Consider the following 19,347-nt stretch of genomic DNA (forward strand, 5'->3'; position numbering starts at 1 on the left):
ATTGATCTTGGATTGGGGGAAAATATTTATTCAAGAATTTTGCCACTACGTCATCCCAAGCAGTCAGACTCCCTTCAGGAAAAGAATTTAGCCAAAGCTTTGCATTTCCAGCCAAAGAAAAGGGAAATAGACTCATTCTAATTGCTTCATCTAGCACATGTAAATTTTTTACAGTGTTACAAATCTCATTAAAAGTTGTCAGATGATCGTAGGGATTTTCATGTGACATTCCTGTAAACTGATTACTTTGAACAAGATGAATCAGTGCAGGTTTCATTTCCATATGGGCAGCATTCACCACAGGTCGGGCTATATTGTTGAAAGATGAAGGTATAGACACAGAAGCGTAATCTTCCAACGTACGCCACACTCTTGGTTGTTCCTCCTCATTATTTCCCTCCATATCCTTATCCTTTTGATCAGATGAAGAAAAAGTGTTGAAGATAGCAGACAAGCTAGCTTCTCTAGCTTCTTTTTTTCTATTTTCTCTCCTACGTCTACTGTTATTCCTACGGGCTGTTCTCTCAATCTCAGAATAAAACAATAAATTTTCAGATTTTGTTCTCCTACTCATACAGAGAACAACAATCTCAAGATATCAACCCAAAGAAATAATAACAGAAACAAAACACAATGTATATATACAAATATACAAAAATTAAAAACAATGGATTTACAGATAATGGAACAGAATTGAAATTGATAAACAATGAATGACTGAATTAACAATAACAATCAAATTCTCCGGCAACGGCGCCAAAAACTTGATAACTTTTTGGCAAGTATACCAAATCATTCCAAGTAATACAGTGGATAAGTAAAAATGTATCGTTCTCCCAAGGGAATTTGAGTTACGTTAATCAATTAAAATTATTTATCAAGATCAATTACTGATGATATTTGTGATTTCAATTTGGATTTAAGCATGAAATTAACAATGTATAAAAAATAAGATTGAAAAATGCGATAAAAGATCACTGGAATTGGTCTTTGACTAACATTATAGTAAGATCCTGGGCAACATATATTCTCTGTTCAAGCATTCACATGAGAGTATCTTGGTTTAATTCCTTAAAACAAGTTATAAAATTATCTATTGAATTATTAATTCCTTAATTAATTCATCAGATAATTTTGCATTAACTTCAGATGTTGAGAATGACCAAAAGCACATAACTATTCCTAGCGTAGTTACTTTTAGTTTCTTTTCTTACGTTTCTGGTTCTAAAAATACTTCCCAGTACAAAAGAACTTTTATAGAGAATAATACTTCCGTATAATCAAAAGCAAGTCAAGAAAAGAATAAGAACAGAAACATATATTGCATAGAAAATTTACATTAATGTTTCGTCATACAACCAATTCCAATGAACAGAAAATTTAGCCTATCCTAGACATCTCAAACGTACTCTTTACAGCAATTCCTTGCAGAAAGTGAAGTCTTGATGTCTTGAAAGGTCTCCTGATCGTCTTCTGAATTCTCCAGTATTTTTCTGGCTATTTTCGTGTGTCAGAAGATGGTTTCTGCCTTTCTGTCACGTCTTTTAAAGCCACTTAACTTCATTAATTCGCTCAGCGCACAGGTGTGTGTGCGCTATGCGAATTTCTTGTAACTGCTGCCTCTCAACTGATGTTATTCGCACAGCGCACAAGTATTGGTGCGCTATGCGAATTTCCTTTTGCTGGCAGTGCGAATTTTGGCTTGCGCTATGCGAGAATTGGCTAATAAACTCCAAATTATACACCCTTTCCTGTACAATAATTTACATAACAATCTACTTCCTATTACAACTTTTCACTGAGTAATAACATGAATAATTATAAGACTGAGATAATTTATAAGTGTAAAAACAACTCTTTTTCACACTTATCACAATTATGAACGACGTTACAAAATAGCATGGAATTTAAAACTGTACAATGGCTACAACTGGACCGAACGGTTTACAAAATAAACTTATACCGAACGGTCCTACGAAAGAAGAAGCCACAACTGACTGAACGGTCCTAAGGTTCAGTCTTCACTTCCACCTCTTCTAGTGCTTCTTCCAACAACTCTTCTCCTTCTATTCACATCCACACGGATGATCATTGCAACAAGACAAACAACCGAACGACAATACAAACAAGACAGGAAACAGGGTAAGCTTATGTAATTTAATTAATTCAATAAAACATACAATTTTCATGATTAAATCAAACAACAACCAAATCATAATTCATACATCATGGCATGCAAAGACCGACCACTTGACTCTGACTGTCCGGACTGTATGAATCCTGTGTAGCTACGACATTCGTGCACCTAGGTGATGTAGTAACTAGGATACCCTCAACAGCTGTCACACGAGGTTAATCCGTTCCGTCCAAGTTAACCTTATGGACTAGGACCTCCTGCCATTTCCACACATGACTTACTCCTCCTACGTGAGAATGAGTAATCATGGAATATCAGGATAAATGCCAGCTAAGCTTTGCCCACATTCATACTTTACCATTCAATAACCACTTTCTGAGATATTCCTCCCAGGAATACTCTTTCATAACCAAACTATTTCATTCGTATCACATTTCAAATTCTCTTATATTTCATCATCAATATATTCAACTGAAATAAGACCACATTTTCTCATCATAGCACAAGTCCGAATGGAATAACATTTCTTAGAAACTCACATGACCGAGCGTTATTTACAAATTGATCTGCTTCAATGAATTAACCCTTAAGAGTTCAAACCGAACACTACATAGCCTAGGCCGAATACTAAGACTCTAGGTCGAACACCATTTAATGAGACCGAATACTGTCTGACACCAAATACTAATAACTAACGAGATACTATGAAGAGAACGAACGCTATTTATACTTAGCTTTTAGTATGAGACTAACATTAAAGAGACCGATACTATTTGACAACAAATACTAATAGCTGACGAGATACTATGAAGAGAACAAACGCTATTTAGTTTGGCCGAACGCTCCTATTTTAAAAACGGTAATGATAGATTACTGAGACGAGACCGAGCACTGTAGAAACCGAACGATCAATACTGACTCTCGGTTAAAGTTTACATAATTCTGCAGAGTATTACAGAATCACTCTCAGACAATATCCCTACCCATTTCATGGCTTTCATTAATCATCAATACTTTTAAACAACATACAATATTTCATCATCAACCAAATCATCAAACACAATATCATTCCAGTTTCTCATCTTTTAGATTCATATACTCATACAGCCAACAATGCAGTAACAACCATACTTCATATTTGTTCAGCAATCAATCAACATGCAACCATTCAAAATAAGAATCTTAATCAAATTATATAAGGTTCCCTTACCTCTAATGTAGCCGAACGCTCAATGATGCAAGATATAGCTCACCATTATCAGAAATCTTAGAGTTCTAGGTCACACTTTATGAAACTAAACCAAACAGAAGACCAGAAATACTCAGAATAAGATGATCCACTCATGCAACCAGAAATCTGGGTTTGCATGTGAAAGAAAACGAACGTTCTAAGGAGAAAGTAACTCACCGGCTTAGAACCACAACTTGATCGGTTTAAATGACAACCCTTGACGCCAGGAAAGTTCAAACAATGCCTGAGTGATGATCGGAAGAAGAAAAGATGAGAATTTCTAAGAGAGAAGGTGGAGGAGATCTAGAGAGAAGAGGAGAAAAATCAAGTTCAGAAGGTTGAAGAAGATAAGTGCATGCCGAAAAGTGGCACGAAATTTGAAAGTTTGATTTTTATTTCTACCATCAAAACCGATCGTCCAATCTGTATCACACACCTGTCTTCCACTTTCTGAATTTCAGACACCCTTTAGCTTACACATGTACTCCACTAAGTTGGGGTTTTTAATGAGTTCTGACACTAGCACATATAATATACTTTTCTACAAAATATATTTTTCTGGAACTACAAGATGTATAAAATCATAATAACATTAAGCATTGTGATAATCTTCTTCATCTTGGTAGTTGACAGTTGAACATATTGTAATTCTTGTGATAAATTCTTATCATTGTCAACATTGGAACACAATCTCTTAAATGGAGTTACAGACAATGATGTATCTGGATCATGGCATGCTAATCTAGACAAACTTTCCTACAAAAGTACAAAGCATATATAAGGTTGTATTTTATAATTTAATTTAGGAAAACAATATACATGTAGACTTACAATACACGTGTTTGTATCTACTGCCAAATCATAAATGTTTATTCCACTCATTTCTCCAAGGATCGCAATATGTTGACAACGCTATTTTGACAACAATTTGACAACGACACGTGTCAGCGTTGTATTAGGTCATTTTAAATAATTATTTTTAAAGAAATCTGATTTTGAAAAGGGGACAAAGTTCCATATTTGAAAATTCCGAAACCACCCTTCTTGGTTCAATACTCTCTCCTCTCTCCATTTTAGGTTTTCAGTTTTCATTTCAACTTCTCTCTCTCCATTTGGTGAAGGCCTCAAAGTGGATGTTCAACAATCTCTCTCGACGTTAAAGAAGTTTCGTCGTCGCTGGCCTCGAAGTTTCTCTTTCTCTCTCGAGTTCGTGATTTCAACAATTTATGTTCAACGATCTCTATAGTTGGTCTGATCAAACTCGTTCAGTGTCGATTGTATCGAAGTTCTGAGCTTTTTTTGTGTAATGGGTTCGTCCGCTGGCATTGGTTCTTCGAACAAGGTATGCACTTTTTCCCTTTTCCGTATTCGTATTTTGGGGTTGGGTTTTTGCTTTTGGGCTTTGTTGGTCATTTTGCTGGTTTTTGCTTTTGGGTTGTGACCTTTGTTGGTTATTTGTAACAAGAAATATTAATTTTTTTTTTGCAGTTGTTTGTTCGTCATTCATTGAAAACAAAGTGTGTTGCTACTTTGAATGGAATTTTGAGTGAGGAGCACAAGTCCATTATTTCGAAGACGCAATTTGGATGGTTTTTAGAACTAAATGATAACCTTAAGATTGGTAGGAATAGTCCCAAACATGACTGATTTATGTAATTTGTAAATAGTGCAGTATTGGTAGATGTTCAAGTATAGATATAGCTGTATATGTATTGCAACAATTATTTTGAATGTTAATAAAGAAAGTGGTTATTCGAATTGTGATTGTTATATTCATTCCATTTGTTGTTTGATAGTATTATTTAAGATTCAACCTTTGTGAATGTTATAAGAAATGTCCAGTTCTATCACCCCTATGTGAAGGGAAGACCTACTAAGGGTGTTTATAGTTTGAGAGATTAGGTCTTGCACCATTGACACAGGAATGATGCACTGGTAATCGATTACAGGGACCCTGTAATCGATTATGAGTGGAAAAATCCCCATTTGTACCAAAAGTTGAGGAGTGCTACCTAGACACGGCTTAAGCACTCACCAGCAGTCTTGACGATTGTGTTTTCAAGGTTTTGTGGGTTCATCCCCCTGTTGGCCATGGTTTAAGATGTCCACAACAAGCAATTTAAAGTTTGGTGAGTCCTATGTGGATGGAAGACCCACTAAGGGTGTTTATAGGTTGAGAGGTGAGGTCCTGCACCATTGACACAAGAATGATGCACTTGTAATCAAGGTAAAGTAGTAATATAATTAAGGTGTGATGTGATTCTACTAGCACAAGCCAAACACTTATATGGACTTCACCTACCTTGGTTTAAATACCTATATGAACTATTTTGTCCACAATTGAGTGGGGTAAATTGTGTTTTGATGCACTTGACACCATCAATGATTAGCAACATGAGACATCCATGCAAAAACTGGAAAAAATCACCTATAAGGACATAAAAATAACCCTAGGGAGTCAAGTTCTCCAAACCAGGGAGTACAGTTGAAGTTTCTGTACAAATGACCATTTTTCCTCTGGTAATCGATTACATATGCACAAATTTTAAAAGGCATTTTCAATAAATAATAGATCTGTCAACAAGAGGGAAAGATATACGTATAAGATAACATGCTGTCAACTTTGATCTTTGCTGACTATTTTAATTATAACTTTTTCCACAGACCTCCAAATGATGTGATTCTTTTTTTATTAGAAAGTAGACTCAAAATTGTTTCCAATGACTACTAATTTATAATTTTTGGACATCTGAGTAGGTGCAGTTAATTCTTTAATGTTAACATTTTATATATTTCTACCACCTCTAACCTTTGCTGGTTGTTTTGCTCATAACTTTCTCCACCGAACTCCAAATGAGTTGATTCTTGTTTTGTTGGAATTTAGACCACTTTAGTAGATGCAGTTAATTTCCCAAAAACAACGTTTTTCTAAGCTTCCTAAATGAGTTTACTTTCACGATATTGTCTCATGTTTGTTATATTATTCTAATTTATTTTATTTATTTATAAAATGTCCATAATTCAAGGTTAAATAGTAGTATAATTAAGGTGTGATGTGATTCTAATAGCACAAGCCAAACACTTATATGGACTTCACCTACCTTGGTTTAAACACCTATATGAACTATTTTGTCCATAATTGAGTGGGGTAAATTGTTTTGATGCACTTGACACCTATTTGAAAGCTCTTTGAGTCTAGATTCCAACAAAACAAGAATCAAGTCATTTGGATTTCGGTGGAGAAAGTTAAGAACAAAACAAGTAGCAAAGGTCAGAAAAACAGAGTTGGGGAGTGTTGTTCATCCAGGTGGGGAGAAAAATGGAGTTTCTGTACAAATGACCATTTTTCCTCTGGTAATTAATTACAAGACTCCTGTAATTGATTACCATGGCCAAAATTGGCGAGAAATGCTTATGGAACTCATCTAACTTACATGAAAGCACCTAAATGACATTGTTTCTCAACAATTCAATGACCTAACATGTTCCTGCACCATACACACTGGACACATGCACTTGTAATCGATTACCAGGTTAAAATTGCAGTTTTGTACTGAAAGTTGATCTACGCTACCCAAATGTGGCAATTGCGCTCCCCATGATTGTTTTTTGTTTGTTATGAGTGTCTTTTTAAGATATTGTTAATGGAGGACCCTCGTTGGTCATGGTTGATGGTTTCCACAACTTGTAGTGTGAAGTTTGGTAAGTCTTCTGTGTAGGGAAGACCCATCCTGGGTGGTCCTAACAACGCAGGTCAGGTCCTGCACCATACACACTGGAGACATGCATTTGTAATCGCTTACAGAAAGGCTGTAATCGATTACTAGGTTAAATTTGCAGTTTTATACTGAAAGTTGATATGTGTTACCCAGGTGTGGCAACTGCACTCCCCATGATTGTTTTTTTGTTTGTTATGAGTGTGTTTTTAAGATTTTATGAATGAGGGACCCTTGTTGGTCATGGTTGATGGTTTCCACAACTTGTAATGTGAAGTTTGGTAATGAATCAATGGTGTGTGCGAAAAAGCCCAAACCTTGGTGATACCAACCTCGACGGTGTGTGCGAAAAAGCCCAAACTTTGGGAGAAATACCGTCAACCACAATGGGAGACAAAAGCCAAAGACTTACACAACCACGGAAATACCGCCAACAACAATGCACGCCAAAATCAACAAAATTACAGAACAGGAGATATATACTGCCAACGAGCCCACGGTCACACCATAAAAAAAAGGGGAAATGGGTAAAGAGAGAGACGAAATCCTCGACAGTGACCAAATGACCCAAGAAACGAAATAAGAAGAGTCGAACTCAAACTCAAAGGGGAGAGAGAAACAACATTTCAATAGTGGACAAAGAGTGAAGAAAAACAAGGAACAAAGAAGACCGAAACGGTGGAGAGAGATAGATGCTTCAATGGTGGACAGAGAAGGAAGCTTCAATGGTGGAGAGAAAGTTGAGAAAACCAAGCTGCGAAAAAGAGTGAATCTGAAAAAAGAAAAAACTACCAAAAAGAGTTTCTATCCAAATTCTTTCCAAAATTGTCCTTCTAAACAAATTCCACCTTTTTAAAAAAACCTTTTAAATCCAACCAATGAAACAATGCCACATGACGTTGTAAAAAAGTTGGCAAATAGTTGTTAAAGAAACTTTTTCTTTCTCCAATGCGGTTAAATTAGAAGAAAAAATTATTATATTAAATGCATGCCTTTATACAAACAATATTATATATGATATTGATTTCATAAACTTGTATGATACCTCTTAAGGTTGCAATTGACCTTTAATTTCCTGAATAATTTCAAGATCATCATAAACTTTCATAACTCATTCCTTCATATATATATATATATATATATATATATATATATATATATATATATATATATATATATATATATATATATATATATATATATATATATATTGACAAGAGTTTATATTGGCAAGTGATCTAATTATATTTAGATGATAATTGAATCAATAAAAAATTAGAATAGAACAATTCTTAATTTAAAACATACTTGAAAGATTGATAATTAGGAATCATTAATAAATTACGTGATTTTCTTTCTATAGAACAATTTAGATTCCCTCTTGACAGGAATATAAAAAAAAAATAAGAATAATATGAACCTGCTCATATATAGGAACCATGTTGTCGGTTATGTTTTTTAAATTTTAATAATTTCAATTTACTTTCTTCAACAAATTATGTATGGTCTCTACATAATATATCTTTCATGATATTCTTAACCATATTTATTTAATTAGACAACTTTATAAACTTATTAATAAAAAATATATATTTTATATAAATGACCCATGAGTCTTAGATACCTGTGTTGAATCAAAATATATATATATATATATATATATATATATATATATATATATATATATATATATAATTTATATATATAATTAAACAAATATAATCAAACTCAATACATGTTTTATAATTGATATTATAGATGCTTACTCACACCTCATTAGCCTCAAATATCAAACATAATCAGATTTATAAGGAATTCTTTTATAGCAATGAGTTCAATAGTGGAAATGAAGAACTTGGTGAAGAGGGTGGTGTTGATACCGAAGAATAAAAGTTGTATTCATATAGAAAGGTGACATTATTAAATGTTGATATAAGGTGGTTTCATAAAAGTTAATAATAAAAAACAATTTATGTATAATAAAAGTTAACAATTTATGAATGGAAGATGAATTGTTTCTTGTTATTGTGATTCTTGTACATTCATGTTGGTTTAAAAATGAGAGCAGTAGCAAAAACAGAGAGAATAAAATACTGAATGAGGAAAAGTTTATAAATTGGAATGAAAGATAGGTGAAAATACCTTTATTCGACTATCAATTGCAATATATTTATAATACTTGCAGTAAAAAAAACTGACTAAGATAAAACAGAAATGCTTTCTTCTAAAATTTAGGAACAGAAAAGACTTATTCAATCAACAAAAACAGTAAAGATAAACTAAATAAAGAGGTCACGTGCAGTTCAAAAACAAATATCTAACACTCCTCCTTAATTTTGCAACTCTCTAATTTTCTGTCTTAAGAACTCGAACTTGTTGACTAGAAGTAGTTTGGTGATCAAATCTGCAACCTGATTTTAAGTTTTGCAATAAACAAGAATAATAGCTCCATCTTTTTGTACTTCTCTTAAGAAGAACAACTTAATGTTGAAATGCTTGGTTTTCCCATGAAAGACAGGATTATGGGAAATAGCTACTGCAACTTGGTTGTCAACAAAAACTTATGTGGTTTCCTTCTACCCCATGTTAAGATCAATTAAAATTTTTCTCAACCACAAGGCTTGGTTAACAGCAGCTGTAGCAACAATAAACTCAGATTCTGCTGTAGACTGTGTAATAATTTCTTATTTCTTCGAGCTCCATGAGAAAACACCCAATCCAAAGCTAAAACAGTACCCTGAGGTACTCTTCATGTCATCAATTGAACCACCCCAATCACTATCTGAGAATCCTATTAACTTAAATTCTTCAGTCCATTTGAACTTGATGCCAAAATTGTGAGTGCCTTTGACATATCTAATCACCCTTTTTGCAGCCTTAAAATGCATTTCACTTAGGGAATGCATAAATCGGGATAAAATGCTTACAACATTTAAGATGTCAGGCCGACTTGCTGTAAGGTACATCAAACACCCAACCATGCTTTTGAAATATGCTTGATCTATCTTCTCTATTCCATCTTCCTTGCATAGCTTTTCCTTTTGATTCATTGGAGTGTTAATTTCTTTGCATTCTTTAAGTTTATACTTCTTCAAAATCTCCTTGTCATATTTCTTTTGACAAATGAAGACTTCATGTTCTCTGATGCGGCTGTCGCGGCCCATCAAATTTGATGTGCATTAAAAAATGCAGTATAATGCTAAGAAGTGACTCCTAGGTCCTCTCTCAAGGACTAAATGTGGTTCGAGTCTTAGGACAAACACGTAGTTGGGGGTGTTTTGAAAATGTTTTTGCAAGGAAAATAAATGGAACTTAAAGCACAAAATTAAACATAAAACCGAAAGCATTAAAATAAATGCAAAACAGTAAAGCCAAACGGTGTTCTTCAGAGCCGGACGATCCTATTCACAAGGCCGAACGGTTCTAACAGCAAGCGTGTTAGAGACCGAACGACTATGTTCCAAGGCCGAACTGCCTGACAAGGAGACCGAACGGTTCTACAGCAGAGACCGAACGGTCTCTAAAGGAAATGGAAATGAAGCAGTAGAAACCAAAAACCGAACGGTAAATCAACAATACAGGAAAGGCCGAACGATGTTAGGTGACCGAATGGTATGAAGACAACAGGTAAACAGGAAACAGAAGACAAGTCGAACGGTCTCTAACAGTGACACACGTTAGAGACCGAACGATATCAATGAAAACCGAACGGTGTGCAGTAAAAGCAGAACAGTGAACGTGTAGAATCTAAAACGCAGTGCAGTGAAAACGAAACTCAAACGCAAATTAGAAAATGAAATCAAATGGATTCAAAAGCTGAAAGCGTAAATTATAAGCATAAACTAAATGGTTCAAAATCTGAATGTCAAAATGGAATTGGAAACGAAGTACAACAGTAGAAGCATCAATAAACGCAAACTGAGATTGAAACAGTAAATGCAGTACAACAGCGAAGTGCAACCGTGAAAGTGAACAGTAAAACGTGAAACCAGAAATGCAGCACAACAAGATGATGAACAGTGAAAATTGCAACAGTGAAGAAGATTCAATACATGGAAATGCAAAAGAAAATAAAACCTAAACCTTTCCAAAGGGGGAGGAGGAAGAGAATGCTCCCTAGAACAGGTACGTAGTGGTGGCTGGGAGACCTCGGTAAAGTGAAGGTGATTTTGGGGTATATAGACCCCAAAAGACAAAACAGCCCTCCTAATGGGCTTGTCCTACAAAAATGACCTAAAATTTACATTTTAACACTGACGTGGCCACCCTCTTGAAGTCCCAGAATGTGCTTCCAACACTGCTGCTGAGTTTCTCTGGATATTGCATCTGACCGTTCGGTCTTTAATGCTCTACAACTCGCTTGTGACTGCTCGGTTCAAGGAACAAATGCACCAAGGCTTTACCGTTCGGTTCAATAGTGTTCGACCATTTAGTGTAAGCTTTCACAGACCGTTCGGTATATGCGTCCACATACCGTTCGGTTATGTGATGCTCGCCCATTCTATTCAACAGTGCTCAGCTGGTAGCTGACCGTTCGGTGGAGGCTTTTAGCAAGGCTCTCAACTCGTTTGGTGCAGACTTTGACAGGCCGTTCGGTCACATCTTTGACAAACTGTTCGATCAAGACTATGGTCAGACGTTCGGTCATACAAACCCTAACCGTTCGGTTCTGACATTACGTTCAAACCTTTTCTAAACTTTTCAAAAGTGATTGTCCTGCAATTTATAATTGAAATAATTAAGCTCAAATAATTCAAATTAATTAAAATAAGAATTATTCTTGAAATTAAGCCCAAATAGTGAAAATGAGATAAAAATGGAGAATTAAACACAATTCACTAACAAAATATGGTGCGGAAAGCTAAGTGTATAATGAAGAATTGTGACTCATCATTCTCCTTGTTTGATCTCCATGCCAAGAAAGAAGGTCATTAAACCAAGGTCTGTCATCTCAAACACCTCCATCATTTCTTTCTTAAACTTCTCTACAAGCCTTGTGTTGCTTCCTATTACAAAGAGGTCATCCACATAGAGTAAGATGATAAGAATGTCAGCTCTATCATGCTTAACATACAGTGTTGATTCAGCTAAGCTTTTGACAAATCCCAAGTTCAGCAAATGATCATCAATTTTGCTATACCAGAATCTTGGGGCTTGTTTCAACCCATAAAGAGCCTTTTTGAGTAAATAAACCTTATCTTCTTCTCCTTCCTTCACAAATCCTTAGGGTTGTTCAACATATATTTCTTCTTGCAAAAAACCATTTAAAAAAGATGATTTAACATCAAGTTGATAAACCTTCCAATTCCTTTGAGCAGCTATAGCAAGTAACAACCTAATGGTGTCCAATCGAGCAACTGGTGCAAACGTATCTAAGTAGTCTATACCAAAAATCTGTGCATAACCTTTCACTACGAGTCTTGCCTTGTGTTTGTTGATAGAACCGTCAACATTTAATTTAGTTCTATACACCCATTTGACCCCAATTACTTTTCTGCCTTGAGGTTTTTCCATAAGAATCCAGGTTTGGTTCTTCTCGATCATTGACAACTCCTCTTTCATTGCTGCCCTCTAATGAGGAATTTTCTTTGCTTCTTCATAATCTGCAGGTTCACAAACAGAAATATTGCATCTTTCATAAATTTCGGATAACAATCTGGTACCTCTTACTAGATCATCATCTAGTAATTCATTTTGCCAGCTTTCATCTTCATTTTGTCTTGTGTTTGAGGTTGAAGATTTGAACTTCACATCTGTAGAAATCAGATTTGTCTTCCTTTTATCATCCCAATTCCATTCTTCATCTTTCAAAAAGTGAACATCCCTGCTAATAACTATTTTTTTGGTTTGCAGCTGAAAGATTTTATAGGCTTTGCTGGCTGTACTGTAGCCTATAAAGATACCTGGTAATGCTCTTTTATCCAGCTTATCTCGCTTGCTCTGTGGAACATGAGTAAAGCACAAACAACCAAATATTTTAAGAAATTTCATAGATGGTCTGTAACCATGCCAAACCTCAAATAGTGTTTGATCGTTCAATGCTTTAGTGGGGAATCTATTCTGAAGCAAAACAGTTGTACTTGCTGCCTTTGCCCAAAATTATTTTGGTAAATTCTTTTCATACATAATGCATCTCGTCATCTCCAAGATGTATCAGTTTCTCCTCTCACTAACCCTATTTTGTTGTGGGGTATAGGGAGTAATTAGTTGATGTTTAATGCCAGAATCCTCATAAAATTGATTGAATCTTTCAAATGTGTACTCAGTGCCATTGTCTGACCTTAAAATCTGAATTTTGAAACTAGTTTCGTTTTCAACCTTGGCTTTGAACTTCCAAAAAATTCCAGCCACCTCTGATTTGTTCTTGAAGAAAAAGATCCAACACATTCTGGTAAAGTCATTAATTATGAGAACATAATAAAGATTACCTTTCAATGAAGGTGTTCTTTGAGGCCCTGCAACATCTGTGTGAATTAATTGCAGCTTCCTTGATGCTCTCCATGTTGTCTTCGAAAAAGGTTTTTTGTTTAGCTTTCCAAATTGACAGGCTTTGTAGTTTGAAGTTTGATCCTCAAGCACCGAAATATCAAGTGCTATCTCTTTTCCACTCATTTGCAGTAGTCATTTATGATGATAATGCCCGAGTCTCTTGTGCCAGATGTCTGTGACACTTCAAAGAAAAAGCAACCTACTCCTCCTCCAATGGATTTAGAGCAAAGCTTTTTCCTTTCATTTTTACCTTAAACATATCTTGACCAGCTGAATATTTAATTAAGCAATATTTATCTTCAAAAATAACTTTAAATCCTTTTTCAATCAGTTGACCAACACTTAATAAGTTCTAGTCAATTTCAGGAACGAAAAAAACATCATGAATGAACTTTGTGCCCGTACAGCTTGTGATTGCAATTGTCCTTATTCCTTTGACTGAGATATGATCAACATTACCTATTCTGACTTTAGTGATATTAGTTGGCCTCAAATATCTGAAAAGAGCCTTGTTAAAGGTCATGTGGTTGGTACAACCGCTATTTATCAGCCAGCTTTCACTCGATTCATTACTCAAGAAACAAGTAGCTACAAATAGCTGGTCATCCTCCTCCTGATCAACAACCTTAGCTTCTTCCTTTTGCTGTTGATTTTTTCTTTTGCATATGATTGCTTCATGTCCCATTTGATTGTACTTGTTGCATTTAGCATCAGGTCTTTGCCAGCATCTGAATAGAGGGTGACCCATTTTGTCACAATGCTGACAAGGTGGGTAACTTTTCTTTCCACCTTTTCCTTTATTGTAATTATTTGTATTGATCTAACTACTGGTTGGATGATTCTTCTTGTAGTTTTTGGCTTGTTGGCTTTTGACTAGAAGAGCACCTTCAACAACATGATCTTCCCTGATCAAATTTCATTACTCATGGGCTTGGAAGGCAGTAGCACTTCTGCAAATGTGATTTTAGACAAATCCCTTGTGTTCTCCAATGAAGCAATAAATGCTTCATACTTTTCTAGCACTGTTACTAGAATGTTCTCAACAATTCTAGAATCAGGAAAATTACTGCCCAACAACCTTATCTTGTTGGCAATACCCAACAATTTGTCTGAGTATTCTTTTATTTTTTCATATTCTTTCATCCTTTGCAACTCAAATTCCCTCATTAAATTAAGCACCTGCATGCTTCTTATTCTTTCATCTCCAACGTACTCTTCCTTTAGATAACCCCAAATTTCTTTGGCTGATTTAAGAGTCATAATTCTTGTGAAGAGGATTTGAGAAACACCAACAAATAGACATATTTTTGCCTTTGCTTTTCTAGTTTTTCTCTCCTTGTGAATTTTGATCTGGGCCATGGTAGGATTATCCGACACCGAAAGAACTTCATAATCTGTTTCTACAACATCCCAAAGATCTAAAGCCTCCATTTTGACAGCCTAAAGATCGTAGTTTTCTCCATCAAAGACTGGAGGTGCAACTTGTGAGAAATTTGATTCGACATCCATTTTCACATGTTTGTAAGAAAAGGGCTCTACTACCAATTGTTGGTTTAAAAATAAAAACAACAACAAAAACAGAGAGAATAAAATACTGAAAAAGGAAAAATATATAAATTGAAATAAAAGATGGGTGAGAATACCTTTATTCGACTGTCAATTGCAATACACAAACAAAAAAAACTGACTAAGATAAAACAGAAATGCTTTCTCCTAAAATTTAGAAACAAGAAAAAATTTATTCAATAAAAAAACAGTAAAGATAAACTAAATAAAGAGGTCCCGTGCAGTTCAAAAACAAATATATAACAATTCTAAATGAGAAATGAACACGACCATACCAATATTCACTTTGACATTAACTCTTGCGTTACATATCTTAGAAAAGCTTTCCAACATGCATAGTGACCTCGATCTTAATCTCCAACAAACCCCACCACATCCAATAGCGAAAGAGTGGCACCACCGTGCGTTTTCTGAAACAAAATCCAAATGGATCGAAAGAGAATCACGACACCATCAATCAAAACAAAATTCAACAAAAAATTAAAACCAGAAAAATGAATGAAAGGACAAAGGAAGACATATGTTCGCATTACTCATTAGATTTACTTTAGATCAATTATAAATAAAGAAGAGAGAAGAGGATTTAAGGTTTATTGTATTGGAATTTTGGGATAGGAAAAGGGTTTATGAGTTTCATATTTTGATATTAGAAAAAAGTTGATGATTTTGGTTCAAATTTGTTTGGATATGTACATAATTCAAATGAAAAAATTGGATTTTCCAGATTTTAAAATTCACATAAATAAACTAGAAAATGTGGTTTAGAAAAATTATGAAATATAAATCAAATCTAAAAAACAAATTAAAAAAAAATTGAATTTTTAGAAGGTAAGCAAAACAGAACTTTTTGCCCATTCTTGGAGGTGTGGGATGGCATGTAACTATATTACACACTCTCCTATTCGCATTTCTTCCTTCCCTGACACCAACCTTCATCCACCATCAACGTACATTTTCTTCTCTCGACCCCTCACGTTCAAAGGGCTAAGCGTCAATCCCAAGAGCTTTCCCGCCCCGCTTAAAGCGTCGATGACGGAGACCAACAGCGTTGCCGTCGAGGTCTTCGAAAAAGAGGATATTGCCGACTCTCTGGCCAAATACGTCGCCGATCTCTCCAATAAATTCAATTTGGAAAGGAGGACTTTCACATTTTGCTTGTCTGGTGGCTCTTTGATCAAGTATTATCTTTTATATAAAAATGTTCTCACTTTGAGCCTAAGCGTGATTTGATTGAATTGGATTGGATTAATGTGAATGTGTTTTGTCTTGGGTTCTCAGGAAACTGCTGGAACCGCTCTATGTTGATTCTCTTGAATGGTCCAAATGGCAAGTATTTTGGATGGATGATAGTAACTACTATCTTGCTTTGGATGGACTTCTCTCCAAGGTATATTTTTACTTGTGTTTTTTATGTTGGAAAATGGTTTGTTTAGGTTGAACATGCACTGTTTGTTTAGGTTGAGCATCCATTGTTTATTTATGTTGAGCATGTTCTCAAATTGTTGAGAATGTTTTATGTTTGTTAGGTGTTGGTGTTAATGTTGAGAAAAAAAAAATGATAAAAGGACATTGGTTCAGGGTTTTGCGTCTCTTTTAGTTGAATACCGATACAATCCACGTGTGTGGATCATGGTAGTTGAATAGCGATATAATCATAGAGCTTATAATTGAATCGCCATGATGAATATTTTCATATCGTGAACCGTAAGATTGATAAACCTTTAGAAAATGCAACATATACTTAAATATAAGACATAAACATGCAAAGATAGAGTTAATAACAACTACAGTAAAAAATAGTGGTTGTGTCTATGTAGATATATTGCACTGCGGCAACATGTGTTGTTGAGGAGTAGAGGGGAACATTAAGGAACCACCAGCCTGGGTGACGGGTGTAGATGGAGAAGAGAGATTGTGGCTGAGCCTAGAAGTGAAGAAAAGGCAAAATAAAGACATTAGAGCTAAGTAGAGGTAGAATTTGCTTTCAAAGAAGATTGTATTGCTGCTAAAGGAAACCATCCACGGCAATCAAAGAAATAGCGCGAACTGGTTGGAGGGAAAAGCACAAATTGGTATGCATCTCTTCCTGCTTAGTTCAAGCAATAAGAAAAAGCAGATTAGGGTTTTTTCAAACCTGGTCACTCTTGACCTGTTTTTAATGAATCCTTTTTGTTGGTTGCTGCAAAATAGGGTGTTATTTTGACATGTTTATTGATTGTTATATCTCATTCCTATATAATGATGCAAGGGAGGGAAAAAACCACCTTCAGTTTGAAGTTATGAGCCATATTTTTTCTGTGTAGTCTTCTCTAAGATGGCTGCGTGACCAGATAATGTTGTCTGGCTTCCTAGATTTCCATCAGCATAATTTTTGTCAATCTAACCTGTTACTACTTCCATCTTGGTTCCCGCAGCAGCTACCAATTCCTCTGGGCAAAATGTGTATGCAATCAATGATACCCGTTCAGCTGAGAGAGTCAGATGATTATGAGACACGTCTCAGACAATTGGTCAATAACAGTGTGATTACTTCATCACCGACGAGTGAATTTTCAAAAATTTGATCTTGTGCTGCTGGACATGGGCCCTGATGGCCACGTAGCTTCTTTGTTCTCAGGGCATCCTCTTGTGCAGGAGAATACAAGATGGGTTGTCAAGGACTCCCCCAAACCACCCCGAGAGAGAATAACTTTCACCTTTCCAGTGATTAATGCCTCTGTTTACGTAGCCCTTTTGGTCTCGGCTATGGTAAAGCAGATGCGTTTCACTCTGTATTAGACAAATATCCAAATTCTGTAAAGTTCCTGCTGCATTGGTTTTCCCTGAAGGGGAGTTGAAATGGTTCTTAGACAAAGATGCGGCCTCAAAGCTGTAGATGCCGCAATTCAGCCAGTTGTTTTTACCTTCACAATGTTGAGTTTGTGAATGAGAACTGTTGAATTTTCTATTCACAGTGACAGTTAGCATTGGACACGGTCCTTTGTTATTTGTGACAATAAAGAGTATATTACTTTATGTTGATTCAAAATATCTCGTTTATTATCCTTCTCAAATTTCCAATTAATAACACCAACCCCACCCTCTCAACTGACGGGTTCATTCTTTTTAAATGCCACTTTTCTGTGTTATCGTTGAAATGAATCAAATAATCACTTCACGTTGCCGTTAATCTGGAAGAGTAGTATATTTTTATGTACCTTTTCACTCCCTGAATTTCTTACTTGATGACTTCCTATATTTCTTTAATCTAAAATTCAAATACAAGCAATACTAATGAGAGTATCCTCGTGGCTTAATTTTCAGAGGTAGTCTTAAATCACCGTGGTCATTTAGGAAAAGGAAACGTGTAATTTCACCTCAGCAATGGAAAAGCTTATTTACCAAAGATGGTGGAATTAAGTTCCTGAAAAGAATTCGCAGTGGAGTGAGTTCACTAATCTGATTGTTTAGATTTTAAATTCTTTGGTTTGGCTGTTTCTCCTTGAACTTGATTACGTATAAATATCTGATGCGTAGGGTGTTGGTCCTACTATTAGAGCTGAAGTTTGGCCTTTCCTACTCGGAGTGTAAGCATGCTATCTTTTATGCTTGATTTCTAGATAATGCGTATCGATTATTTTTCTTACATATTTGGGATCTTGGAAATTTGGATCACTTAATGGCATGAGATACAAAATGGACCTGCTGTTACACATGTGATTTGAAGTATCTTGCTCCTGGCTACATTTTTACCGTAATGCAGCTTGGTTGTGAAGAACCTTGATTATCTCTTGTTTATCGTAGCACAAACTATATTATTTCTTCATCTTATGCAGTATTTAAAACTTTATTTTTGTGTGTACTTCAATCATCTGTACTTCAATCATCTGTTTTTTCAGTTTAATTCTAATTCTTTAAATGCAGAAAGGAGTATGAGAAATTCGCAGACAGTGCTGGCAACTGTCAAAGCACAGTAATGGGAGCTTTAAGTTAAATGAAACAGGTGAAATCAGCTATGAAGGGGATGGTGGAAGTCTTATTAAAGATTATGGTTCACCTAGTTCTGAAGATGCAACAAGTGCCAGAGAATCTCTTTCAAGTGAGGAACACAGTCCAGATGCTGAATATTCAGATGATCCATCTATTGCCCTGTTGTAAGGAGATCTCCAAACGTCAGCAATGCTAGTACCTCTGCACTGGATACTGATTCTACTGATTCTACTGATTCA

The 19,347-nt window shown here is 35.4% G+C and overlaps 1 protein-coding gene and 1 pseudogene across 1 annotated transcript; both read left to right on the forward strand.

Annotated features, from left to right (window-relative positions):
- The first annotated feature begins 15,911 nt into the window (after nucleotides 1-15,911).
- On the forward strand, nucleotides 15,912-17,684 carry LOC108331420 (probable 6-phosphogluconolactonase 2). The gene is made up of 2 exons (XM_017566086.2): nucleotides 15,912-16,317; nucleotides 16,418-17,684. Exons 1-2 carry the CDS (start codon nucleotides 16,010-16,012, stop codon nucleotides 16,575-16,577), a joined length of 468 nt encoding a protein of 155 aa, XP_017421575.2. The 5' UTR covers nucleotides 15,912-16,009; the 3' UTR covers nucleotides 16,578-17,684.
- Nucleotides 17,378-18,431, forward strand: LOC128196246 (probable 6-phosphogluconolactonase 4, chloroplastic; annotated as a pseudogene).
- The last annotated feature ends 916 nt before the right edge of the window (nucleotides 18,432-19,347 follow it).

The sequence above is a fragment of the Vigna angularis genome, chromosome 4 (genome assembly GCF_016808095.1).
Source record: "Vigna angularis cultivar LongXiaoDou No.4 chromosome 4, ASM1680809v1, whole genome shotgun sequence".
NCBI lineage: Eukaryota > Viridiplantae > Streptophyta > Magnoliopsida > Fabales > Fabaceae > Vigna > Vigna angularis.